The following is a 25,890-nucleotide window of genomic DNA, read 5'->3' as shown; positions in this document are numbered from 1 at the left end:
TTAATTTGAATTTGGGAGCAAAAGTTATCATTTTAATTATAAGATCTTACTGAATTAATTTTAAAGAACATTACATACATTAAATTATCCTGGAAGTTGATTAACTTTTTTGGTTGTTTTTAAAAAGGGTTCATGGAAAAAACTGTGGGAATCCATTGGCCTAGGATGACCCAATTCATATATCCTTTCCATCTCTCTCCAGAAGAAATGGTAATATTGATTTTATGACAGTTTTCAGTGCAAGAGATGATGGTGGGAGTAGGCAGGCTGGACACTGTCTCCTAGTGGTTTAGTTGAAGAGAAGGGGTTCAGAGTGAAATGGTTTGACTCCTCCTGGGCATGATGAGGGGAAAGTCAATGCCCTTAAGTCATTTCCCTCTCTGGAACCATTTCATCTAACAACTGACTTGGATGATCTTTTTTTTTTTTTTTTTTTTTTTTTTTTAAATAATAGCCTTTTATGTCTGGAATACATGCAAATATAGTTTACCATTCAACCTTGCAAAACCTTATGTTCCAAATCCTCTCCCTCCCTTTCCCCTCCCCTAGACAGCAAGTCATCCTATATGGGTTAAATGGGCACTTCTTCTAAGCATATTTCCACAATTATCGCGCTGCACAAGAGAAATCAGATGATCTCGCATTTCCTGAAGCCATAGACCCTACGATGCCGAGACACAACAGAACAAAAACCTGAATGAGACGCTCAGGGAAATGCTTCCATCAAGTTGGATGAATCCTCTCTGGGGAAGTTAATGGGAAACATTTATTACAAAGCACATCCTTTGGAGAAAGAAGACGGGACCGGACCCGTGACTTCACTGGCACAGGAACACCGAGATGAGGAAGCTTCCTCTGCCAGCGCAGGCTGGCACCTTTGGAACAAGAGCCTTACATGGCAGCCTTGCCCTCTCAAGCCCGGGTCACATATTCAACCTGTGTCGGTGTATCAATCTTGTAGGCTCCATAGCAACTATATCCTGTCGTCTCACTACAAAACTTCTTTTAAGAGACAAACACAGCTTTAATATCTAAACCCAGGAAGAAAGGCAATAAAAAGCAATAGAAACAATATTATTAATGAATAATGCTTGGGATGCAAGGATAGTTTAACATTTGAACATCAATGAACAATCATACTAAAAAGCAAAAGCAATCAAAAATATGAATAATTGCAAGGGAAAAAACTCACTTATGCCAAACCCCTGCAAAGCAAAGCCATAAAGAGAATCATTTTATGATTTGATTTAAAAGTTTCTATTAAAAAACCAAAAACTACCACTTATATACAATGCTGAAATCTTAGCTTTCCTTAAAAATACAAAAATAAAATTTGAAAATTCTTTTCCCCACTATAATTTGACAGTTCTAGAAATTCCAGCAGCAATACTCATACAAAAGAAAAATTAAAAAGACGAGGATAAAAAGATAAATGTGAGAGAAAACCATTCCTATTTGCTGATGACATAATGCAAAATACAGAAATACTTTAAAAATTCTAGGTAAGAATTAGCCAAGAAACTATTTGAAACAAATACTGCAGCAAAGTAGCAAGAAACAAAATAATCCCCTTATAATCAACATTTCTGTTTAGCAATGACAAAAATTACAATAAGAGAAAAGGAAGTCACTTTCAAAATAAATTAAAAACGCATAAAATATCAGGGAACTAATATCCCAAATCACACGATACCTATAAAGAAATAATTACAAAATGCTACTTTTAAGAAATAAATAACACCTTAACTAACTAAAGGGATATTCAATGCTCATAGCTGAAATAAGGCACTACTATCTAAACCAATTTAGTTTAAGTACCATAACAAATTATAGAGGAACTATTCCAGTTATATAAAACAAAATCAAAATTTATTAAAAAGAACAACATACCTAGAACATCAAGAGAAACAAGGAAAAAGTTAGGATTGAAGGGGGAATAACACTTCTAGAGCTCAGATCATATTTTAAAGCAGTAATCATCAAAAATACTTGGTATTAGTTTAAAAAAATTTAACACATCACTGGAGTAGATTAGGCAATAAGGAATTAGAAATAACTGAAGACGGTAATACAGTGTGCAATAAACCCCAAATCATAAATAACTTAAGAACTATACAGTGCTAATAATTTCTGGGAAAACTGATAGAAATTAGGTTTAAACCAATATTTTTTGCCACCTACGATAAACTCAAATTGGATACATAATTTAAAATGAAATACCATTAATATTAAATATTAACTCAATATTATTAAATTAATATTAAATATTGCCTTAGATACTAAATACCATTCAAAAATTAGAAAGATTAAGTAGCCTTTACAACTAAGGCTTTGGGCTCAATTCTAACCCAAACAAGGCACAGACATAATGACACAAGATAAAATGGATAACTGATTATATAAAATTGAAAAGTTTGCATAAACAAAATGAATGTAACTAGGAAAGACAGGAAAATAACTTATCAAAAATCATCAATACTTTATATTCTTATAATACATGTAATAATATATATTATATTCTATTCTTTATACATTTATAAAGCTTTATACGTTGAGGTTTCATTCATCTCATATTACCCAGGAGGGATCTAGCCCAGGACCTGGGACAGATGCAGTGGAGAGCCCTGGGCCTAGACAGACTCTGCCTGCAGACTCTCACGGGCTCTGACCCCCCAAGTCATTTAATCCAGTTTGCCTCAGTTTCCCCAGTGGAGACAACAGTGTCTTTGCCAAGGAAACCCCAAACGGGGTCAGGCTGCAGTCAGAACTATGTCAAAAGCCTTGAGATCTTTGGGGGAGAGGGAGACGAATCTGGATCAAGGTTTTGTGAAAGTGGATGTCTAAAATTATCTTTGCAACAATTTAGAAAAATGAAATTTTCTGCTCTAGAACAATCACCTAATCTTGGATCCGCCCCTTTATGGACCTACTCTGCCATACTTCCAAAGCACAAAGTGGCTCCATTGCTGCTCAGGCTGGTCCCCACTATGGAGATCCCCTCTCTCAGTCCCACCCTAGAAACCCTGCCCTCCTCCACAAGACCTTAAAGAACAATCTCTTCTCAATACTGCCAGACCCTCATCTGTACACACAGGCACACATCAGAGAAGCCCTGAAATGTAGGGACCTTCAGCTCCCATCAGGATGAGCATTCCCTTCAGCTGTCCATGACCTTGGCATCTAGCAGATCCAGCAAGGTCTGCCACTACCTCATTGTAAAATGTTCTGGGGAAGGAACTGGCTGGGGACATTTGAACTTGGGAAGCCTAGCCTTCCCTATGCAGGGTGCTATGGTCCCACCTCGATGCTCCCCACTAGCTTGTCTAGGACAGCACACTCCCCTGAACAGACGCTCCCATCTTAAAGCTGCCACTGTGAGTACTCATGTGCACCTTCCCCAGCACCCCCGCTTCTCTGGGATCACCAGGGATTATCCATAAACTTCAGGCTGGAAGGCTTTCCATTTAGGGATCTTATCTGCCCCGAGCTCTCCATCACAAAGAACCACCCAGACAGTAGGTGTATAGCAAAATCTTTATTTAATTTCTGGTGGCTTCTTATTTTTTGGCCTTGGGGGCAGCTGCTTTCTGAGCGGGCCCTTTCTGGGCGGGCCCCTTCTGAGCGGGTCCCTTCTTGGCTGGGGCCTTCTGGCCAGGGGCTTTCTGACCCTTCTGGGCCTTCTGGCCGGGAGCGGCCTTCTGGCCCTCAGCCTTCTTTGCGGGGATCTTCTTGGCGGAGACCTTGGAGGCCAGTGCCTTCTGGGCAGCTCCCTTCTTAGGGGACCCCTTCTGGGTAGAGGCCTTCTGGAGCTTCTTCACTTCATGCTTGATAATTCTGTTTCTCTGAAAGTTTTACAACATGACAAAAATCACCTGCTTAATCAAAGTTTGCTGAGCTCTCATTTAAGTGGACAGGAAGGACCCTGCGTTACATCCCAACTGTTAAGACCAGTAAACATACCAGGTAATCATCAATTTTACCTGGTCGGAATGTTATGTTATGTTATGTTACCATAACAAATTATAGAGGAAATATTCCAGTTATATATAAAACTGGAATGAAACAAATCCCAGAGGGGAAAGAGTCCAAATCCTAACTAATGATGTACTCATTTCAAGCAACATTTGAGCTCTGCAAGGTCATCCCAAGAAAAACATTATTAAATGATATGAAACATTTACTGAAGGACAGACATCTGAGGAAAGGAATTCTTGGGGTAAATCTGGCACTGTGTGAAGTCTCTTCACAAAATGACACACAGTCACTGGCCCTCAAGGACTTCTGAAGGCATAATTCGATAACATTTTAAAGGCAGAGTTAGCTCTTTTAGATGCTCCCAACTCACTCCCATGTAAGTCCCATGATTTAGCCACTCCCCCTTAAAGTCTGTAAAGATCAGGTAGCTTGATTCTTTAGGCAAGCTTTAAAAGGAGAGGTGGGATGTGGAAAGAGGAATCTCAAATGGCAGCTACAAACACAGGGCCCCTGACCCTTCTCAGAGGAAACCACCACAAGGTTGCAGTCTCTAGAGCAATCCACACTTCTGAATCATCCATAAACAGGGCAGAGCAAACATTCCTGATAAAGAATATAAAATATTTATTACTCACCATTTTCTTGGCCTTCATGACTTTGTAACGGTCAAAATCTGTCATCTTGGCTTTCTGTTGAGGAAAAAAGAATGAGTTTTATTGCAGCACTTCTAAAAATGTGCCCAGAGCACCTGAAGACTCCCACCCCAATCAATACCCTTTCTCTGGCTTCGATCTTCTTGGCCCATCTTGTGGCTTTCCATTTTGTATTGATCTTTTCTTTCTCCCAAGCAGCCCGGACATACTTCTGCCGAGCACTACAAAGATAAAACAAAATTAATCAATGTTACAGATTTGTTAAATTTATATTAAACCATTATCAGTCTTGATGCTGCAAAGCTCTTTAGCTGGAAATAGTCTTCTTAAAAATTATCTTTGGGCTAATTTGTACTTCCTTCTAGCTTTGTCACCCAGTACTAAGTATTATTCTGCACAACAAATCAAGGAATCAAGAGTGAATTTAAAAGCCACTTTTATTCCTCTGAGAACCAAATTTTTTCAATGCCCCCAAACAGTCAGACCTAGGTGATGACAGTTCTCACCCACACAGGAGCCCATGGGTCCTCTGCTGAGGTTTAGTAAGCACCTTCCCTGGTTTTGTGGCCCCCTTGTGCCTAGTCCAGTGTCACCCATGAGAAAGGGACTCAATTATCCAGCTGATACATAAGGTGGTCTGGAGTTTCTAAGATAAAAATCATAGTAATATCTAAGAGTGTTCTCAATGGAACACCAAGATGAGAGTATTAAGTCTGGGGTGAGAGATTATTGGCCACATCTCATTGACAAAATGCTAAAAAATTTAAAGCTATGTCTTCTGAACTAGATACAGAAGAAAAAAAGATGCTGCTGTTCAGACAAAATACAAGGAAAGTGACCAAAAAGGGGAGCCTGGACTGGAATAGATTTCAGCTCCTGCTGCTTATTAGCTCTATTAATAGACAAGTCCCTCTGCCTCTTCCTGCTCATTTTCCCAGCTATAAAATGAAAGGACAACCTTAAAACTATCTTATTCCAGCAACTGTAATAGTATAAAAAATATTATAAAATAAATTAAATATAAATACAATATTATAAACAATCCTTAGCATGGACTTCCCAGCTGGCAGGAATCCATTCTTTTTGTTACTGAAGCAGCACTGGATATGCTGCAACAGGCCAGCTGTTGTACAAAGGTTTCACAGGTACACGTGGGACACCACAACAGTACAAACAAGATACAAGAGGCAGGATCTGGTTCTCAGACTTCAGAATCATTGGAATCTGACGAGAGAATTCCAGTCAAGACTGCAAATCTCCTGGAGCCCCCAAATAATCACACATACATCTCTAGAATACGATTTTCTTAATGCTTTATGGTCTTTCAGAAAGTCTGAGTAAATACCAGTATGCAGTTAAGGAAAAAGAACCCCAGTATATTGCAGTGTCACAGTGGCAAAAGACTCATGAACAAGTATTACTATCTATATCATTAAGCCATCAAGACTAAGTTAAACATGTACAGTTTAAAAACGTATTTCTGAGGAGAAAAACAAATTTTCTCACGTTCTTCTGAATAAAACAAATATTTTAAGAACCAAAAGAAAGTTACCTGTGTGGGAACTTGAGAACAAAGTCTGTAAGCTGCATACATTTGAATGGCATGGCCTGTCTCCTCACACCACTGCATGGGCCATCGACCAATGCCTAAAACAAAGGGCACGTCCAGTCAGCATTTAGTCCCATCAGTAAAAGGCACAGGAAAATTAAGGAAAAAAATAAAGAGGTCCAAAATCTGAAACTATGGATCTAATTATCACAAAAAAGTGCATTTTCCATATAGTGTTTCAAAGAATAGGCAATACAGCCCAATAGTTCAGGGACAGAGCAAGAACCTCCATTTCTTTTGCATTCTCCACAGCATTCAACACTCATTGAATGAATCAGAAACAACATACTACAAAAACAGGAGACACAACTTAAAATTCACTGAAAGTTCGGAAGGCCAAGGGGCACATAATGTTCTTCTAAGCAATAAAGGCAGACTATGCTGTGGATTATACACATCTCAAATCCCTAGACTGCGGCACTGGTCAAAGTCTGACTTCACTGCAATGTTAACACTATCCCCCGTCCCCCAAACATAAGGGCGTGGTAAAGTAAAATTTCAAACCCATATTAATAATTTATATTATATATTAATAACAAAAGCTAATTATTTATATTGCCCTTACTATGTGCCAAGCTCTGTGCTAAACATTATACAACTATCTTATTTGGTCCTCACAACAATCCTTCGATGTAGGTGCTCTTATCCCCCATTTTACAGATGGGTACTTTTTATACAGAAACCATTCAGTGCTGAAACAAAAATTTGTAAAATGACAATCTCCACTGTCACTGTCAATCTCCCAATGTGCTAGACTCATAAGAATGACACAAAATGGGGGATATGATGAGAGCAAAGCATCATTTCGGACTAAGTGTTCCAGGGAAATCTGAGGGAGAAAACACTTGGCTGAGGGGACCAAGGGTTAAGGCGATGGCACCTAACTTGGGCATGAACCACCTGAGAGAGAAATGAGATGCCTGAAGGCACGGGCACAAACATGGGAATCTAGTGGTGGGAGACAGAAAGCCAAGGTGAGAAGTGGAAGTATTATAAACAAAGCTGGAAAGGCGACATTGGGGAAGCATTAATTGCAGATTGTTTATTCTTGCTCTAAAAATGAAGCAGGAAGATCAATAGCAAACCGACCTGGTCAGATCCGTTTTCACAAACTATCTAGATGAGACAAAATTCATTTGGACCCCTGCTCTATTCCAATCCCAATCAAGTTGATGATTCCAAAGGAGTTCATATGCTGCTGGTCTTGGAGAGTTAAAAAGCTCTCAGCACAACTTAGGAACCTTCTCTCCCAGGTCCTGCCAAGTCTATCTTTGAAATGTATCTTAAATGTACCCCTCTCTCCCCACCAGTACCCTTGGCCTGGACTTGAACAGCGATGGGGATGCGGGGGTCCTGCCCGCCTCAAGCCTCTCCCCTCTGCAGTGGAGGTTACCTCTGACCCCGTCACTGTCTTCCTCCCCATTAACTGGGCTCCAATTCCCCGATGACTTACAGGAACACACACCCTTTTTCACAAGCTTGATCTCATGGCACTGACTCCCCCATTCTCACTGCTGGGCTCTCCTCGCCTCCTCCCATTTGTCCAGGCTGGGTAACATCGCACATGTTCGTGCGCCTGGAAGGGAGCTCCCTGTCTAGGGAACTCAGCTGTGGAACTGTGGGCCGAGGAACGCTGCCACACAGGAGCTGTGGCCCCGAATGGGAATTACCCGGCATTACTAACAGTTCGGGAAGGGCAGCCATGGCCAGCTCGGGCCGGACTCGGACCTACCCGGTTCTGGTCGATGACGTCCACGATAGCCACCAGCTTGCCGGCATGCGGCCCGAAGGAGATGTAGGCCACGCGGCCGATCTCCACGTAGCGCTTGAACACCTGTGGAGGACAGAAGCGCCGCTAAATGGAAGCCGCTGGAGCGTTTTCTAAGACGCTCCTCCAGCGGCCTAAAGGGCTAACCAGGAGTGGGTGCTTTGAGTTCACCACACAACGCTACATTAGTCGTGAGTCCCGGGCATCCGGCTCCACCCCGGGAGCACTCGCTTGCCTTGGGCCTCAGTTTCCCCCATAGCAAAAAGGCTCCTTTACTTCCCAAGCTGCTCTCGGGTTTCACTTTTCCGGGATTCCCCGGGGGAGCCCCCGTCCCTATCGGGTCGCTGGCTCCCCCTTCCCCATTAGCCTGAGCTCCTCTAGGTCACAATCATCGTGGGCATTGCCCGGGTTCGCGACCAACACTAGGCAGGAGTGGAGCGAGGGATTCCTCCCCTCCGCGCCGGGCCGCGTGGCCCGAGAGCGAAGCCAGACCGAGGCCGGCGCAAGCGCACCACGGCCCCGCGCAGGCGCCTTCAGCTCCAGCCGCTGCCTCGGCCTCCCCTCACGCGCCGGGAGCCGGGAGTCTGCCCTTGCCCCGTGAGCTCTGCCGCGGCTCCGGGCTCTCTCCCACCGCCAGCGCCCTTCCCGCGCCCGCCTGTAAGTTCTCGGAAACGGGAGACCCCACAAGCGACCCGGTGGCAGACAGTCCCGAGCCCCAAGGCCAGGAGCCTCAGCCCAACCCTACTCACCATGTCGGCGGCGCCGAACGAGAAGGGCCGGAGGAGGACTGCGCACGTGCAGAACACAGCTCCCTCCCCACGCCGGCAGGGACGCACCGGAGTCGTAAAAGACTCTGATTGGCTAGGCGACTAGCTACAACGCATGCGCACTGGGAGAAGCTGTTCTGGCTGGAGGGGGTGCGGGCAGGAAGCCTGAGAGAACATTTAAGACACCTGGGAACGCTGCGTGGAGCGTGATACGCATATGCGCATGCGTCTTTCTAACTTTGGACATTTCTGCCCTAACGTGGGCAACTACACGTGACTTCAATGGGATTCTGACCGAGGAAATGTAGCGATGCAAGAGACCATCCAGTGGGTGGAGGGGGAGGGGCCGTTGGTTCTGAGTCTGGGGTCACATCAGGTCAACCAGCATGTTGCCGAAATTTACTCAAATGGGAAAGAGACTTGCCTTCGGGGAGCTTACAACCCAGTGAGCTCCTGGAATTTAATAATAATAATAACAATAACCTACTTTTTACATATTTGGCCTCCTTTTGTGACCCTTTGTTTTTTATCGTAGGCATTTAAAGACAATCTGAGAGCACCTAAGCTTCTCCAAGCCTGGATGGTACATGATAGATGCTAAATAAATGCTTCCCTCCTCCCCCTTCCCAGGACTTTATTCTGAGAGTAGATTACCTCCTTGGACTGGGCTGGGGTGTTACCTCCTTCCCCCTGCAGTCACGTCTGAAAATGTTTAAAATTAGTCACTGTATTTCAGGGACCTCCTCAAGGCAAGCTCTGTCTCACCTTGTTTGTTATAAGCAAGCACTCAATGCTGGTTGAGAGTCTTAGTCAATCCAGTCTGTACCTGAGCAAAAACCCCCTCCTAACAGACCCACTAAGTGGTTATCCAGCCTTTGCCTATGGAGGGGATCCGTTACTTCTCTGGGCTGCCCATTCCACAGCGGGAGAACTTGCAACAATAGGAACATTTTCTCAGTCTCTGTCGTTCTCTGCGTCTCTATCTTCCTCCTCCCATTTGAATCTTCCCCAAAAGCAGAATAAAGATAGTATATAGTACAGTGGATAGAGTGATAAATCTTTCATCAGAAAGTTGGTTGTTTCTATGAATCTGACTTTTTATAAACCTTTTATGGGATGAGGGTGGGTTCTTGGCTGATGAGGATTGAAGCAAACAGGATTGAGTGATTTACTCAGGGTCACAAAGCTATTAGGTTTCTGAGATGGGATTTGAACTAGGAAGATGAGTCTTTTTTATTCCAATATTCTATCCACTACCCCACCCAGCTGCAAAAGAGCAGAGTTCAAACCTTATTCATTGTGTGATCCTGAACAAATTACTTAATCTCTGCTGCCTTAGTTTTCTCAACTGTAAAATGGTTCCTAAAATGGTTGCTGCAAAGACCAAATGAGATATTTGTTCTACATATATGCTACTCATGATGTCACTCTAAAGGCCATATCGATTCATTGAGGAGTCAAGGAAGGGCTGCGACTAAAACTGAATTTAGCCTCTCTGGTACAAGGAGCCCCATTTCTGCTTTAAAGAGTCACCAGAGGTCTCCCTCCTCAGTTCTGTTTTCTCTCTGACTCTGAAGTGAAAGGCAGCATTTCACAATTATCTTCAGATGGGAACCAGGCAACAAAGTGACTCCCGGTAGATAATTAGAGGGTTGTTCCAAGACATCAATATGGTGGGAAGCATGCTTGACCATTTCAGCCAATGACTAGTATCTCCCTGAGGTCCAGTCTGATGAGGGGCACCCAGGGTATATACATCTGGTTATTGCTTCACCAGCATTCTTATAGCCTGACTGTGCTCAGGCTTCTCAGTTTCTGCAGTCTCCTGCCCCATCCCCACAACTCTTCTTGCCACAGGAGACAATATTCCTAGATGACTGCAAAGTGGTCCAACTTTTGGTCAAGGAATGAGACTCATACAACTCAACATGGGCAGTTTGGGAGTTAGAAGTAGCTTGAGGAATAGGGTATTATTGTCCTAACTTGGGAAGTTTTTTTCCCCCCAAACTTCACTTGTTTGAGCCACTATAAATGTTATGAAAAAAAGACTCTCCCCCTCTCCCTCTCCCATTGTTTCCCAGGCTGGCTGCCCTTTCTCCCTGCCCCTTAATACAGTTCAACCCTACACTGTCCTTCCAGCTCCACCACCTTTATAGCTCCTTGGGACAAATTGTTTCTATCTGCCCATTCCACTGGGGAAGCTCTCACAAGTGTGGGGTAGACAACCCCTGAGCTCACCAATGGGTCTGAGGCCTGTCAGTTACCCCCAACCTGGCCTAGTACATTTGCCAAGACAGTTGTACTTGAAGCTACAAGAAAGCTGTTGCACATGCAGCAGAGCTGGGTGACAGACCCCAAAGGCAGATGGAGTAGCCCTCACACCTGGTGCTCCCTGAACACCCCACATCCCTCAACATCCCTGACACCGCCTCAACTCTGGTGCGGGCCCTCATTACTTCTCCCAATAAACGCTTATTAATTGATTGAAAAGATTCTGCTCTTAAGTTTAAAAATCTACTGGGAGAAACACTGGTACAAAAAGAAAGAAACCCTCCTTTGAGACAGGAGAGAGCATTCATAGCTGCTAAGATGAGCAGTCTGTAGTGGGGGGCATGAGTCTTGAAAGACGTTGGGGATTGGAAGAGGCACAAGTGAGAGGGGGGTATTCACACTTTGGAGGACAGTCTGCAGGGGTCGACGGGAGACGGCCTGCAGGATTTGGGGGACAGTTTGGCGCGTAGGAAGAGCCTGGGAAATAACTCTGGAAAGGACAGCTTGAACCAGACTGTGGCAGGCTTTAAGCAGCAGAGGGAGATTTCCTGTTACATTGTTTCTAAAAGGCTGAAGTAAGGAGCCCCAAAGGCTTTGGAGGGACAGCTCAGCCCCGTGCCTGAGAAACCTCACGTTGGCGACAGTTTCAAAGGGTGGCCCGGGACACTCGTGAGCTAACCCCATCTGCTTGGATTGCAATAAATACCTTCTACTGTATCCAAAGGCTTTCTCCATATGCCAGGAGAAACAGAAGTACTCATTGGGCTTACCTAGCTCTTAATTAGGTTTTTCCTGAACTGAACTGATCACTTTAGTGTGGGTTGTGTGCACTGGACTTGGGATCGGGGGACCGAAGTTCAGACCTAAGTAACTGGGTTCCAACTGTGACCGGGCCTTCCCCTGTGCCTCAGTTTCCCTCTGCCTTAAAGGGAAGAGTGCAGAGCTGGGAAAGCTCTCCTCCAGCTGTAAACTTAAAGAGCTAGGAACCGCATGGTGCAATCGGAATTAGGGAGCAGAATTTCACATCCGTGGCCAAGGTCACAAAGGAAGCAAGGAGCTCCAAGCGCAGCCTCCATAGCGGGGTCAGCGTTCCTTCCCCGGACCATACTATGTCCCCCTACAGACCACGCCCCTCCGTGACGAAATTACGTCACCACGCTCCCTTTTAACGTAAGTCTCCTTTCAATCATTGAATGGGAAGCGTCGTTCTCCACAGCAAACATGGCACCGAGACAGCGTCGTGGCGCAAGGGCGCTCGGAGGCGTGGCCTGAGCGCGCCCACCTCCCCGCCCCGCCTCCGCCCCGCCAGCAGCCGCAGGGCTGGAGGCACGTCCCAGGGGCGCTTGCGCAGTGCTCTGAGCCGCTCCCGGGAAGGAGCCGGGGCTAGCGCGAGGCAGCTGGGAGCGCGAGGGAGGCCAGGCCATAGAGGGCACCCGCGCCCCCCGGGGGCAGCGCTGCTTGCGTGGCCAGGTGCGCCCGGGGGGAGCCGCTGGGTGCCCCGTCCTTTCCAATGGTGGAGTATTTCCCTGGGTCATTTTTGGTGGCGCTAGAAAGGGAGCCCCCCTCCCAGCCCCTCTTCTTTTCCTCTCCCTCCCTGCTTTCCCCCATCCCCCAGGGAGGTGTGTTCGGCCTGGCGCTTTAGACACCCCGTGGAGAAGGCCACAGGCTTGGCTGGTCCATTTTACAGAGAGAGAGAGAGAGACTGAGGCCCGGAGAGGCCGTTGCAGGGCAGGTCTGGGGGCCAGACCCAGTGCAGATCTCGGGTTCGGGCTTGGTGCGGGGGAGGGGAGCAGTGTGGGTCCCCTTCCCTCCTTCCCCCTCCCGTCCGCCGTGAGTGCCTTGTTGTGTTCCTTAGCTCGGGATGGAGGAGCTGGCCCAGCAGAGGAGATACTTGTCGGGAGCCCAGAAGAGAAAGCCGGCCAGGCCCGCCCCTGAAGCGCCCCACAAACTGCCCAGGGCCGCCTCCTCACTGCTGCCGTGAGTGTCCTCCGGGGTCCCGTGGGGAGGCCGAGGCCGGGCTGGCCCTGCAGAGGTCACCGCTGTCCTTCCTTTTTCTAGGGCCGGGCGCGAGGCCCCAGGGCCGGAGATGGAGCTGGACGGCCCGTCCAGAAAGAAGGGCGAGGACGGCGCCCTCGGGGGAGGAGCCCTGGACCTCTCTGTCACCAGGCAGGCCCAGCAGGCCTCGCCCCCGGAGCCCCCCCGGGCCCCGGACCAGGAAGACATCGGCCTGTTGGACCGCTGGCGCCTGACCGAGGGGCAGAAGAGGGCCATCCTGGCCTCCCGCTGGGTGCCCCCTTCCAACTTCCAGTTCCCCAAGCGGCTGATGGGCTCGGGCGCCAGCCAGAAGTACCGGCGCTGCAGTGCCCAGCTCCTGCAGGACTACCAGTTCGCCCGGTACTCCCGCCATCTGGACGGCGTCTTCTGCGGCCCCTGCTTTGTGTTTAACAGCAACAAAGAGACTGTGCTGGTGTCCACCCCGCTGAAGGACTGGTCCAATGGCAAAAAGATCCTGGAGAGGCACAGCAGGTCCAAAGAGCACGGCAGAGCCGCGGTCAAGACCGAGGCGTTTGCAGCCTATGAGCTCAAGAAGAAGCTGTCCGAGCGGGGCCAGCTGGCCCTGAAGCGCATGGTCAGGCTCATCCTGCTCTGCGGCAGGAACGACATCTTGCTGGGCCCAGGGCCCACGGTCACCAAGGCCTTGGACACCCTCTCTCGCCACATGGCCGAGCTGGACCCGCCGTCGCAGGAGAACCCGAGCAGCGGCCCCTGCGCCGGCCGCCAGTCCTCGGAACGGACGCAGGAGGAGCTCATCCAGCTCATTGGCCTTCAGATCCAGAGTAAGGTCCTGGCCCGCGTGAGAGACGCCAAGTTCTTCGGTCTGATCGTTGGCGGAGGCTCGGGAAGGTCCAGCTCCCTCTCGCTGTCCCTGCGCTACGTGCATCGGCCCGGCGAAGGCCCCGTGGAGATCTGTGAGGACCCCGTAGACTTCATAGAGGCTCCTGGCGCGGCGGAGAGCCTGCTCGAGCTCTTCCTGCAGAGGATGTCGGCCTGGGGGCTGCAGAAGGAGCTCCTACGGGGCTACAGCTACCGAGGGCCGGGCCCTCGGAGGGGCCGGTGGGCGCGCATCTGCACCCTCCTTCCCGGGGCCGTCTGCTCGGCCTCCGGGCCCCAGCTGCCTGCCGCCGTCCTGCACTCCTGTGACCTGCGGCCCGTCACCAAGTTACTGGACGCGCTGAGCAAAACTTGGCTGGCGCTGAGGTCCTCGGCAGAGCTGCTCAGCCCCGGACTTCTGGCGCCGGGGGCCTTCCTAGATGTCGGTGGCCACCCTGGGGAGGGGGGCGATGCCCCAGAGGAAGGCGGGGGCCCAGCCGGCCCCCGGCATCCCCACCTGGCAGATGTGCTCCGAGCTTTCCGAGACGAGTATCCCGCGATCCTCGGCGCCCTGCGGAAGGCAGCCGAGCACTGCGGTGACGCCGAAAGCCTCTTTTACTCTGTCACCAAGTTTGACTTCTTGGTGACCCTGGTCTCTGTGGAGTCCATCCTTTCGTGCATCAAGTCCCTGCCCCTGGACCTGCAGCGGGGGGACCCTGACCTCCTCCATCTCTCAGCTGAGGCAAATCTCGTCCTCCAGAGGCTCAGGAAAATGAAAGACAAGGACGACCCCGGGTTCGAGGGGCTCTACGATGATGTGAAGCTGTTAGCAGCTAGTGTGGGGGTGGCAGAGTCCCCGCCACTCGTGTGCGGCCGGCCGGTGTCCCCTGATGCCTTTAACGCACAGGACCTCCGGGAGGGCTACAGGACGTCCTTGTTCATCCCGTTTCTGGACCACGTCATGTCTGAGCTCCAGGAGCAGCTGCTGGACGGCTCGCCTCGCTTCCTGGCCCAGTACCTCATCCCGGCCAAGCTGCCCCTGTTGGAGAGCCAGGAGGCCGAAGCGGCCCTCCATGATGCGTTCCAGGGAGACCTCCCCAGCCCGGACACGTTTCACCTGGAGTTGCAGAGGTGGAGAGCGAACTGGACAGAAGTCCCCAGGGAGGAGCGGCCCAGCAGCCTCCTGAATGCCCTGCAGCACCTGAACCCTGTCCGTTTCCCCAGCATCAACGCGGCCCTCTCCGTCCTGGCCACCATGCCCATCAGCGTCGCCCCCGGGGAGCGGGCCTCCCGGGCGCTGGAGAGAGCCAGGAGGTGGCAGCGGGACCCAGGGAAGGCAAGCCAGCTCCCGGGCCTGGCCCTGATGGCCATCCATCAGGATGTCGAGGTGGACGTGGACCAGGTCTTGCGAGGGCTCCATCTGTTCACGCACTGACTCATGGGGGTCGGGGAGTGGAGAAGCCACCGGGCAGATGAGGATGGCCTAAGAGGGAGGGGTCTCTGGGGCTTTACACTTGTATACAGTAGCACTTAGGGCTTGTCTCAGGCTCCCCCGACCTCAGCTTGCCCTTTTTTGGTTTGTTTTTGGAGACAATCAGGGTTGAGTGACTTGCCTAGGGTCATGCAGCTAGGCCATATTTGGATTCAGGTCCTTGTAATTTCAGGGCCAATGGCTCTCGCCATTGTGCTACACAGCTGCTCCCTTAAATTGCTTTTGATGCTGAGTTTTTCTTAAACAGTATTATTTAAAAGGAGGTTTCCCAAAGTAAAAGACAGTATTTTTTCCACATTTCCCTCTCAAGAAATTGGGGAAGGTCAGCATGGGTCCTGTGGACCAAAATTTTTTGGGGTGTGAGCTAAGTCTATAATTGCAGGGTTTTGTGGCCAAACAAAAAGGTAAAACCTTGAAACAATAATTATTGTCGTTCTCAGGTAACCTGTGGTGACTCGCTCAGTTTTGTCTAGAGATCGGGAGAGGGTCGGGGTCTAGAGGACACCGTCCCCAAAGCGTTCTGGAGGCTGTCATCCATCAGCACACCTGAGTGACTCGGCTGTCACTGTACCTGCATGGGTGTGACACTCTGTACTAGAAGCCTTGCGAGGGGTGGATCCCACAGCCGTGGGGGCTGAGATTCTGGCCAGCGTCTCCTACGGATTCCGGGGAACCATGGGTAATGGGGGGCAGCCTCACAGAACAGGTGCAGGAAGGCTTCAGGAAAGGTGATGGGGGCCACGTGCTCTCTGGGTAACCTGTGAATATTCTCCTGTTTGAGCCTACATGATTTCGGGAAGGAAATGGAAGATTTCTTCTCTAATGGTAATTCCGAATTTTAGAGAGCAGTCATACAGCTTAGTGGTGGAAGTTGAGCCTCTGACATTTAGTGCCTGGCTGGCTCTCAGGCTTACCTCAAGGGGAACTTGGCTCACCAGGAGATCCAGATCTTTCTGAGCTCCCCACCCCCAAAATAAATAAAAACAACACATCATGATGGCAGTTTTGTCTTTATGTCTCCAGGCTCTTGGTAAATTCTTGTGGAACTGGAAGCTCTTCCCCCCCCAAAAAACCCTGTGGCCCAAGTAGCAGCAACAGCCCACCCTCTCCAAACTGCAGGTTTGGGGTCTTACTTGCAGGTCTTTCATTTGTGCTGCTTCTTTATGAGTGACTTGGATACTCCTGGAGTTATGACTTCCCCTCCGCACACACACTCAGACTATCTGGGTGACCTGGGCTCCCCGACTTTGCGGGCAGCTGTTAGCCACTTCTGCTGCCTCTGCTCCTTGTAGGTAACACTTGGTATTGTTTTGGTTTTTTGCTGAGATAATAGGGGTTAAGTGACTTGCCCAGGGTCATGCAGCTGGGAAGTTTTATGTGTCTGAGGCCAGATTTGAACTCGGGTCCTCCTGACTTCAGAGCTGGTGCTCTATCCACTGCACCACCCAGCTGCCCCTTATTTTGTTTTTTAAGTTTAAGACCCCTAGATGCAGGATCTTTTGAATACTTGTTACTCTCCTCCTTGTTACTGGGGGAAAAACCCAAAAACCAAACCATGAGTTGGGCTGCGTAAGGGAGGAATGTCTGCTGGAGACAATTTGGAAGAACATCTTGGGCAGTTAGAATCTGGGAGTGGTTTCGGATGATAAAGAGGAGACAGGATGTCCTGGGATGGTTCTGGAGAGATTGTCCCACCCAGCCAAACCAGGCGCCTCTGGGAATTCTTCTCCAAGCCCAGCCCCTAAGAGGTCATAGCCCGGCTTCTCAACCTGGAAGTGGGGCGGGGAGTGGGAAAGGGTTGGAGAGGATACATTTGTTGTGCGGTATTTCAGAATAACTTGATAACTGGGGTTGAATGTCATTCCTTTGGAACTCAATGCATTTTATTTTGGCCGTTTAAAAACCCGGTTCTGAAACAAGCTTCCATAGGTTTTCCTAAACTGCCAGAGAGATCCTTGATGCATTAAAGGTTAAAATCCCGGTCCTTGCAGATTGGGAGATGGAAGAATGAGAGGTGCTGAGTAATTGGGAAGGAGGCTAAGATAGCCACTGAGCAGTGTGGAGATCCGGACAGTTCTGGAAAAGATGGGGAAGAGAGACACCTCTTGGATGGCCTGGGAGCTCCCTGGGAGTGGGGACGACTCTGCCTTCTTTGTCACTAAGCATGGTGGGCACTTAAGTACTAATTGACAGACCAGTTTCACAGGAGCATAGGTTTAAAATTGGAAAGGACCTAAGAGGCCTGCTACTCCTCTTCTCCCTCCCTAAAAATCAATCTACCAATCAAGATACATTTTATTTTCTTTTTAAATAAATTTTCATTGACCTTTTTTCTTTTTTATATCACGGTCATTTCCTCTAGTATCCTTATTTCTCTCCCTCCCAGAGAACCATCCCATATAACAGAGACCAAACACAAGAAGGAAAATGAGCGTATTAAAAAGCACTGCACCATGGGAAGCGTCCGCTCCTTGTGGACCTCGGCCCCTTCCAAGGGGAGCCGCGCAGGCTTCCAGTTCGGAGCCACGCTTTGTCTGAAGCATTTTGCCGCCTCCACATTATTTGGGGGCTGTTGCGGCTGATGCAGAACGTTGTTTTCCTGGCTCTGCCGCCTTCCCTGTACGTGTCTCTCTCCAGGCTTTGTGATCTCACACACACTGTTGCATTCACATACCCTGGTGGGGCGAGACTCCCCCGCACTGATGGGCAGCAACTTTGTTTCCAGTCTCCGCTGCTAGAAGTATTTTGGTGTTTGTGGATGCTGCTCCCATCATGGCTTCCTTGGACTGTGGGGCAGGAATTTTCACAGTCCTTGCTACACGAATAAGCCGGCACAGATGACAGAGATGGTCGGGTCCCACTCCGGGACCAGTGGACTTGGGGGGGGGGGGGGGAAACGATACTGGAGTGGCTGCCATTTCCTTCTCCAGGGTGCTCCCATTTTACAGATGAGGAACTGAGGTAGACACAGTCAAGTGGCTTGCCTGGGGTCACATAGTTTGCATTTGTCAGTCAGGACTTGAACCCAGACCTTCCTGGCTTTAAGATTCATTCTGCCATTCCCTGTCCCATGCTTCCATTGTCTTTTACATATAAAGATTACATGCCTGCTGTTTGGTCGGTTTTAACTTTTTTTAAGTTTTAGATTTATCCCCTGCCTGCTTGGTCTGATTTCTTTGAGGAGATCAGGCACAGCCTAAATAGAAAATAAACCTTTACAAAGCAAGGGGTAGCTGTGAGCCAGGGAGGCTGCGGAGTGAGGGCTCCTTTTTCACAGCAGAGACTTGACTGAAGCCGAGTTTTTGTCCAAAAGATGAGACGGTTTAGGCTGTAGGGTCAGCGGGAGCACGTGGCCTCAGCTGGGGGGGATGCACCCCTGGGTGTTTATAGAAAAGTTTCTCCTGCAGGGGTTTTGCAGAAGGCAGGAGAGGCTGTTTCTGTGGACGCTTTTGGATCTCGTCGCGTCTTAGCTTGGGGAAGGGGCTTCTGTCCTCGAGACCACCCTGGCATGGCAGGATGGCCAAGCCCCTGCTTCACAGATTCTGTTTCATCAAGAAAAGTGAACCAGGAGGCTGTCGGCCGTGATTAGGAGCCGCTATTGGAAAGGGGAATAGCAGTAAGTCCAATGTGATGTCAGAGGGGAAGCATGAAATTAGGTAGACTCTGGAGGGGCTTCTGAAGGAGGCGGTATCTGAGCTAAGCTTTGACTCAACAAATATTAAACATCTACTGCGAGCCAAGCCCTGGAGATACAGAGAAAACACAGCTCCGGCCCTCTTGGAGCTGTCGAAAGACAAAGGTGTTCACGTGCAGCTAAAATCAACCAAGCCAATGTGTAGTTATTAAGCACCTACTAGATACATACAGAGAACCCGGTGGAGGTGAGGTGAGGAAGACACTGCTTGTGCAGGAGGCCCTGAGTCTGAGGAAATCCTTGTCTGGGAAATTCCGCTCAGGCTGATGCAGCCAGGATGGCCTCTCGGAGCCTCCAGGGATGGATGGAGGTAGGGCCAGATCCCAGGGTTCCAGGTTCACAGGTATAGATAATATCTGAGAAGTCACTGAATCCATTTTGCAGATAAAAACACTGAGACCAGTGACTTGCTCACTCACACAACTAATGACTAAATGAGGATCCAAACCCAGGTCTTCTGGCTCAAACATCCAGCAATCGACTCTGGCCTGTCACTGGGGCTCCACATCCACACTAACATTTACTTTATCAAGTGTAACAAGTCACTTAAGACATCCCTTAGAACCATTCCCTGCCCTACAGGATCCCGCCTTCCAGCAATGATTCAAGCAGTGAAGATCCTTTTCCCTCTAGACCAGGGAAGCCAGAGATCTTTACCAACTGGAGCCATTTCTCCTTTTAAGCCTGGTTCCCATCCTTAATCCATTTTCCCAGGCCTTAGCGCCTATTTTTAACCTTTTGTAGCTTTCCTAAAAGAAGTCAGGATCGAGAGAAAAGGGCTGGAGGAATTTTAGGGCAGGGCATTGTTTCTTGAGAAACTGGATTAAGGACAGGTTCCTTTAGGGTGGGCTGGAAAGGACTTTAGCCTGGAGAAATGTTTATTCAATCAACTAAAAAGTAGGTTTTAATGTGCTCCAGTGGGAGAAAGCTTAGGCTCACTACTTCACCTGGTCTTTCTTCCTTCCCTCCTTTTCCCCCTTTCTTTCTCTCTCCTCCTCCTGTCTCCCTCAACCCTTTTCCCTCTCCTTCTTTCTTCCCTTTCTTCCTTCCTTCTTCTGCTTCTGTTTCTCTCTTCCTCCCTCCCACCTTCACTTCCTTTCTCTTCCTCTTTCCCTCCCTCTCTCCCCTCCCTATATCTCCCTCCTTCCCTCCCTTTATTTACTTTTGCAGAAGGACCTTTACTCCGAAGACAGAGCAAGACCAAAAGTGCTCCCTTTTCCTCCCCCCCCCATATCTCACTCTCGCAGGAATAGGCCCAGAGCTTGCCTGAGTTCCTACACAGCGCCGGCTCACTAAGTCCATGTCCAGAGGTGGCTTGGCTACCAGAGGAGGCCTTCCCTCAGCTTCCACAGAGCGGGGATCCCGAAGGTCCCTTGAGGAGGTAGCAGCGAAGGGACACTGAGTCTGGAGCTCCAGGACACCGGTACTTCCTCCTGCCCCTTCCAGCTCCCAAGGTTGGAGGCTCCCATCTTCTTCAGGCCCTGATGGGGAGAAGGCCCCGGGCCCTCCTTTTAGGACTTGGTCTCTCATCGGGCACTGGGAGTGCCGTGGTCCCGAACGAAGCAAAGAAAGGCCCCCCGCCAGATTTCAGGGGGCAGTCTCTGGCACACGAGAGCCCCCTCTCCCCCCAGGCCCCGCTTTTTCCAGGCTCATCCCTTGGGCAGTGCCGGTTCTAGCACTGGTCCCGGCACTGGGGAGGTGGGGGCCATAGTCTGTTTCCATCACTTCTGGTGCCAGTCCCCGTCCCACAGACAGAGCCCCGAGTCACGGCCCCGGGACGCCCAAACATGCAGCCACCATTAGCTGGGATCCACATTCCACTGGAGCAGCTCCCTGCCCCCAGCACCCAAGGACTGAACAAGAAAGGGGAGAAAACCCTTCTCCACAGCCCAGATCTCGGCCCTCTTTTTTTTTATCAGTTTCTGTGTCCTTCCAGGGCTGCTGGGCTTCCACGTTCCTCAAGGAGCCGCTAGTCCACAGCTCCCTCCCCTGCCACCCACAAAGAGCATGGCGGTCCCGGGCCGTCCTCTACCTCCCTGACCCCAGACTGACAGAGTACGGGATACAGGAGCCCTGAACCCCCAAATATACGGGAGTTTCATTGTGGGGACATATGGGACACCAATGTTGGGGAGCAGGGACGAATCCCCAAAATATATCGGGGTTTGGACGGTGTCTCTGGCTTAGACCGCCAAATCAAGAGGCAAAGATTGTTTATTTTGCCACTGGCTGGTGGGCTACGTTCCCTTAGGAAGTTTTAGCCATTAGCAAGGGGAAAGACGCCATTAAAGCAGGCTAAGTCCCTAGTGAACTAGCCATTGGGACGCTCCGTGAGCAAGCTAAGAGGAGTTAGCCAAGAAGCGGGGTGCAGGGGAGAAGCCCCCTCAGGAGCCGCCTTCTGCAGCTCGGCCTTCAGATGGGAGACAGTGCCGTGGGGCCAGGAAAAAGGGCCTAGATAATCCTGTCAGTGCAGGGCGAGGCTTCGGGAGCTCAGGCACTGCTGGGAAAGCCCACTCCCCAAACCTCCTCAGGCCGGGCCCCCCCTCCCGCCCCTGAGGTGCCCTTTCCTAGGCTCTCAGTCCCTCCATCAAAACTGTCTTCCCCCCGGGCCCAGAACACAGCAGGAACGGACCCAGATGAAACACGAAAAGGCTTTAGCTCTTCCCACAACAGGAGACCAAGACATTTTGTCCCACACCGGGATCCAGCTCCAGGGGGGACGACACTGGGGGCTGGGAACAATATACACGTGTGTGTGTGTGTGTGTGTGTGTGTGTGCATCTGCACGTGTGTATGTGTGTGTACACACGAATGTAAGTGTAGGTTATATGTATCACCTGTGGGGGATGGGGTGGGGATGGGATAGAGTCAGTGCACTATATTCGGTTTCCTTGGTAACCTAGGTCTTTTATACTTCTAAAAATAGGATCTGAGAAGGGCCGTGGCTAACGCAGATGGTCAAAGGGGCCCAGAGTAAGAATGCCTGCTGCGGCCTCCAGGGGTGATCAGTCCCTCCCCCAGAGGCCCCTCAGCCTCCTGACTTGGGGGTGAGGAGGAGGAAGCGCCCTGAGGGGGACCTCGGGATCCGGCTCTGTGCCTTGGGCCGGGCCCGGGGCTTTGGTTTCCTTCCCTGTAAATGTGGCCCCTAACATGGCTGGTCATTGTGAGATGAGTCCACCAGGGGGCGCCATGGTGCACAGAGTGCAGGAGGACTCAGACCCTCCCTAGTTGTGTGACTCTGGGCAAGTCACTTTACACCGAATGCCTCAGTTTCCTCATCTGTAAAATGGAAATTATATTGAGGGTCTGACAACATGGGTAAATTGCAGACCTTAAAGCGTTCTATATGTGCTGGTCCACCAGGGGGCGCCATAGTGCAGAGTACAGGAAGACTCAGACCCTTTCTACCTGCGTGACTCTGGGCAAATCACTTCACTCTGATCGCCTCAGTCTCCTCATCTGTAAAATGAGCTGGAGAAGGAACTGGAAACCCCTCTTGTATCTTTATCAAGGAAATCCCATTTGGGGTCACAGAAAGTCACACATATTGAAACGACTCAGCAACCATAATTATGTTCCATGCTGGCAGAAGATTCCTAAATCTATATAAATAAAATTAAAACGCAAAGAAATCTGTAAAACATTTTGCATCTCTTTAAAGCGTTATATAAATGTCAGCAATTATTACTATTACTATTAATCGATAGCGCCTTTCCCATCCAGGACCGCCAAGGGCCCTCTCTGTAGCTCGCTCTGCAGGGAGGCCACTGATTGTGAAACAACTTCAGTCCATCATCATTTATTAAGCACCTACTATGTGCAAGGCACTGTGCTGTCAGCATTCGGATGCTCTAGATGCGATGAGATAATGATTGCCTATTTAGCAGACCTAACTGTATTTTACACCTATAAATTCTTTAATTTTTATAAAAATTACTCTTAAAATTTCTCAAATAACATCATGGAAATATCAGAAAAAAAAATTATACAAGTTAAGAAACGCAGACATTTCCAGCTAAGGAAAAACCATCGGCCTTTATTTCATATATTGAACGTCGCTTGAGACAGTTTCAAATCCCCTAATTTTTGCTACAGCGTGAGTAAATGGTAGCAGCAAGAAGTGGTTCTGTTTTGGAATCTCCACTCTGCCCTGGATTCAGAAGTGGCGGCGGTGGGCCGCACCTCCTGATACGTCTAGGGCGGCTGAACTAAGAGGTCTACACGTGGGGCCGTGGCCCGTAGCTTGGGAAAGAAACTAATGAGGAAGCTGTGGGATAAGGGTTTCAGCTCCTATTTTGAAAGGCATCAGGCATGCATGGGAATGAGAAATCCGGTCAAATCCCGGAAGCCTTTATGAAGGCCCTCGTCTGTGGGGGGCACAAAGAAACATTTTGTAAAAGCCGTGTTAGCCCCCAAGAGGCTTCCGTTCTCCCAGGACGGGACACCCCGGAGGAGGTCACTGCCAGCTTCTAAAACCATCGTCTATCTACATTTCCAATGGTTACCTGGATAACAGCCTGGGCAAAAGGCCGACTAAAGGGAAGGTTTGGGACCCACTGACTCTGGCCAAGTTAAGGGGCCAGACCCAAGAACTATGGGAGGGGAAGTTGGAATGGCGGGGAGTCTGCACTCGAAAGCGCGTGAGGAGACTGGAATCAGGGAGGCAGAACAGAACCCTGTGCAGGGGGAGACCATTTCTGGCTGCTACTGACTGTGCAGCTTACTGTGAAGCCATAAGCCTAGAAGTATGGACCCTTCTCTGCCTTACAGGGCTGGGGGAGGGGGACGAATCCCCTTCAGAACAGAGACAACTTGGTAACATCCTGGTGACCAACAGATGGGACGTCCGAAGGCTTACCAGGAAGCCCTTTCCGGCCGCAGACATGCTCCCTAGCGAGCCCCTGCCGGAAGGTGCCGTTTAAGAGCTAATAATTAGGACATAAAAGTGAGCGGCTTGCCGTGGTTCAGCGATCCGAAGCAATCCCAGTAGACTTTGGACAGGAAATGCCATCTGCATCCAGAAAAAGAACTCGGGAGACCGAAGTAAGTCAACACATGCTACGTTTACATCTCATTTCTGTTCTGTTTTCATTCCCCTGGTTTTTCCCTTTTGCTCTGATTTTTCTCTCCCAATATGATTCATAAAAAAATGTGTATTTAAAATAAAGAAATTGGGAAAAAATGAGCAGCCTGACTGACTAGAGGCCTTAAAGGTCCTGAAGAATGTCACAGAGTGCCAAGAACAAGCCAAATGAACAAATATTTGTGAAGTCCTACTAAGTGCCAGGCGTACTATGCATTCTGAGAACACCGGGATGCTCTTCCGTATTTCTGTGCTGCCATCAAAAATGCTGTTTTCTTTCAAATTCATTAGCCACAGAGTATATTTCTTGGGGAGCCAAGAAGGGGCGTTTCTTGTATACTTAGGTTTATTTTAAAGCTCCTTCATCCTAGGAGCCGTCTGCAAAGTCTGACCTTGAATGTTCATAGAATCATAGGATTTTCTATTCAGAGCTAGAGGAGACCGTCAGGGTCCATATTTTCAAGGCGAGTAAGTGAGACCCAGACAGAGGAAGGGGGCTATTCCAAAGTCACAGAGGAGCCAAGATTCCTTCTCAGCCAGGTTTTCGGACTCACTTCCAAGGCCACTTCTCTTCTCTAACCCGCCCTAGGATGAATCAGGGGGACACAGGGCCGTTGGAGGAGGGGGTGGAGATCATCGATCCAGGTGGGCTGAGAAGGTCCCGGCTCGGGGGCCTCTGGAAGGGCCCCCTCCTCGTGATCCCGCTTCACTTCTCCACGCCGAGGTTCACTCTGCCCGCTCCTGAAAGCTTTCTCACCCCGAGCAGACCATGGACACCAAGAGCAGCTCTTCTCCTCGGCTCACTCGGCGTCGAAGCCGTGGTCGATACCGTGCTGGGAGCCCCCCTGCAGCCTGGACGCCACGCACAGGTAAACGAGGAAAACCAGGCAGAGCAGGGCCACCCCAGCAAAGAAGAACATGGTCCCTGTGAACACCTGGGGCTTCATGGGCAGCTGGATCTGGGGGCTCTCGGCCGGAATCATGTTGGTGAGGTTCAGCATGTAGCCCAGAGACCAGGCGATGCTGCTGTTCTCCACCTGCAGGGCAGCGAAGGGGATGGTTCAGATGCAGGGAGAGGTCGGGAGCACAGGTAACATGACTGGGACGGGAGGGACCGAGTACAGGGAAACTTGGGACAAACATTGTCAAATCTGAGACGATACATGAGATTTCAAAGGTAGGAGTTGAGCTCAGATCTCTCCCAAGTTTCCCTGTACCCTACCTTACAGGACAGAGCTCTACCACCAAACTTTCTTCCCCACCCTATGATTTTCTTTCATAGATTTAGAGCTGGAGGAGACTTTGAACCCAACCTCCTCATTTTACAGATGAGGAAACTGAGGCAGGAAGCTATTAAATGACTCATATAAGGTCACACAGCTAATATGTATCTAAGGCCAGATTCGAAAGCAGTTCTTCCTGACCCCAGGCCCAGGGCTCTCTAACCAGTGTTCCATACAAAGACACCATATATTACTCTTTGGGTAATTGTGCAAACCCCATTTGGATGATGACTGTTTGACTCTTTTATTTGTGTCCCTTGCACTCGGCTGCACGGTCTGCACATAAATGCTTACTGAACTGAATTGAGGAAGTGCTTTCTAAGCTTAAACAGATCCCATAAATGGCAGTTATTTTGAACTGCCAACATTGATGCAGCACTTACTGGCTTGCAAAGCACTGTGCACACACTTCATTACGTCTCAG

At 49.5% G+C, this 25,890-nt stretch overlaps 3 protein-coding genes across 3 annotated transcripts in view; 1 reads left to right on the top strand and 2 right to left on the bottom strand.

The window, feature by feature from the left end:
* Positions 1-3,520: 3,520 nt before the first annotated feature.
* On the bottom strand, positions 3,521-8,869 carry RPL14 (ribosomal protein L14). The gene is made up of 6 exons (XM_052000801.1): positions 8,755-8,869; positions 7,970-8,071; positions 6,181-6,275; positions 4,750-4,849; positions 4,611-4,664; positions 3,521-3,842 (listed from the first exon to the last, which is right to left on the bottom strand). The coding sequence occupies exons 1-6, from the start codon at positions 8,755-8,757 to the stop codon at positions 3,558-3,560; spliced, it is 639 nt and encodes a 212-aa protein (XP_051856761.1). The 5' UTR covers positions 8,758-8,869; the 3' UTR covers positions 3,521-3,557.
* Positions 8,870-12,402: 3,533 nt separating this feature from the next.
* LOC127564454 (52 kDa repressor of the inhibitor of the protein kinase-like) lies at positions 12,403-16,408 on the top strand. Its single transcript, XM_052000979.1, has 3 exons — positions 12,403-12,513; positions 12,899-13,020; positions 13,102-16,408. Exons 2-3 carry the CDS (start codon positions 12,905-12,907, stop codon positions 15,347-15,349), a joined length of 2,364 nt encoding a protein of 787 aa, XP_051856939.1. The 5' UTR covers positions 12,403-12,513; positions 12,899-12,904; the 3' UTR covers positions 15,350-16,408.
* Positions 16,409-23,116: 6,708 nt separating this feature from the next.
* Positions 23,117-25,890, bottom strand: part of ENTPD3 (ectonucleoside triphosphate diphosphohydrolase 3) — a 36,284-nt gene continuing 33,510 nt past the window's right edge. Inside the window, exon 11 of the mRNA XM_052001338.1 lies at positions 23,117-25,220. Within this exon, the coding sequence (XP_051857298.1) occupies positions 24,984-25,220 (237 nt within the window). The 3' untranslated portion in view covers positions 23,117-24,983. The remainder of the gene's footprint in view (positions 25,221-25,890) is intronic.

The sequence above is a fragment of the Antechinus flavipes genome, chromosome 5 (assembly GCF_016432865.1).
Source record: "Antechinus flavipes isolate AdamAnt ecotype Samford, QLD, Australia chromosome 5, AdamAnt_v2, whole genome shotgun sequence".
NCBI lineage: Eukaryota > Metazoa > Chordata > Mammalia > Dasyuromorphia > Dasyuridae > Antechinus > Antechinus flavipes.
The sequence above is the reverse complement of the archived record's forward strand: the minus strand, read 5'-3'. Positions and strand labels throughout refer to the sequence as shown.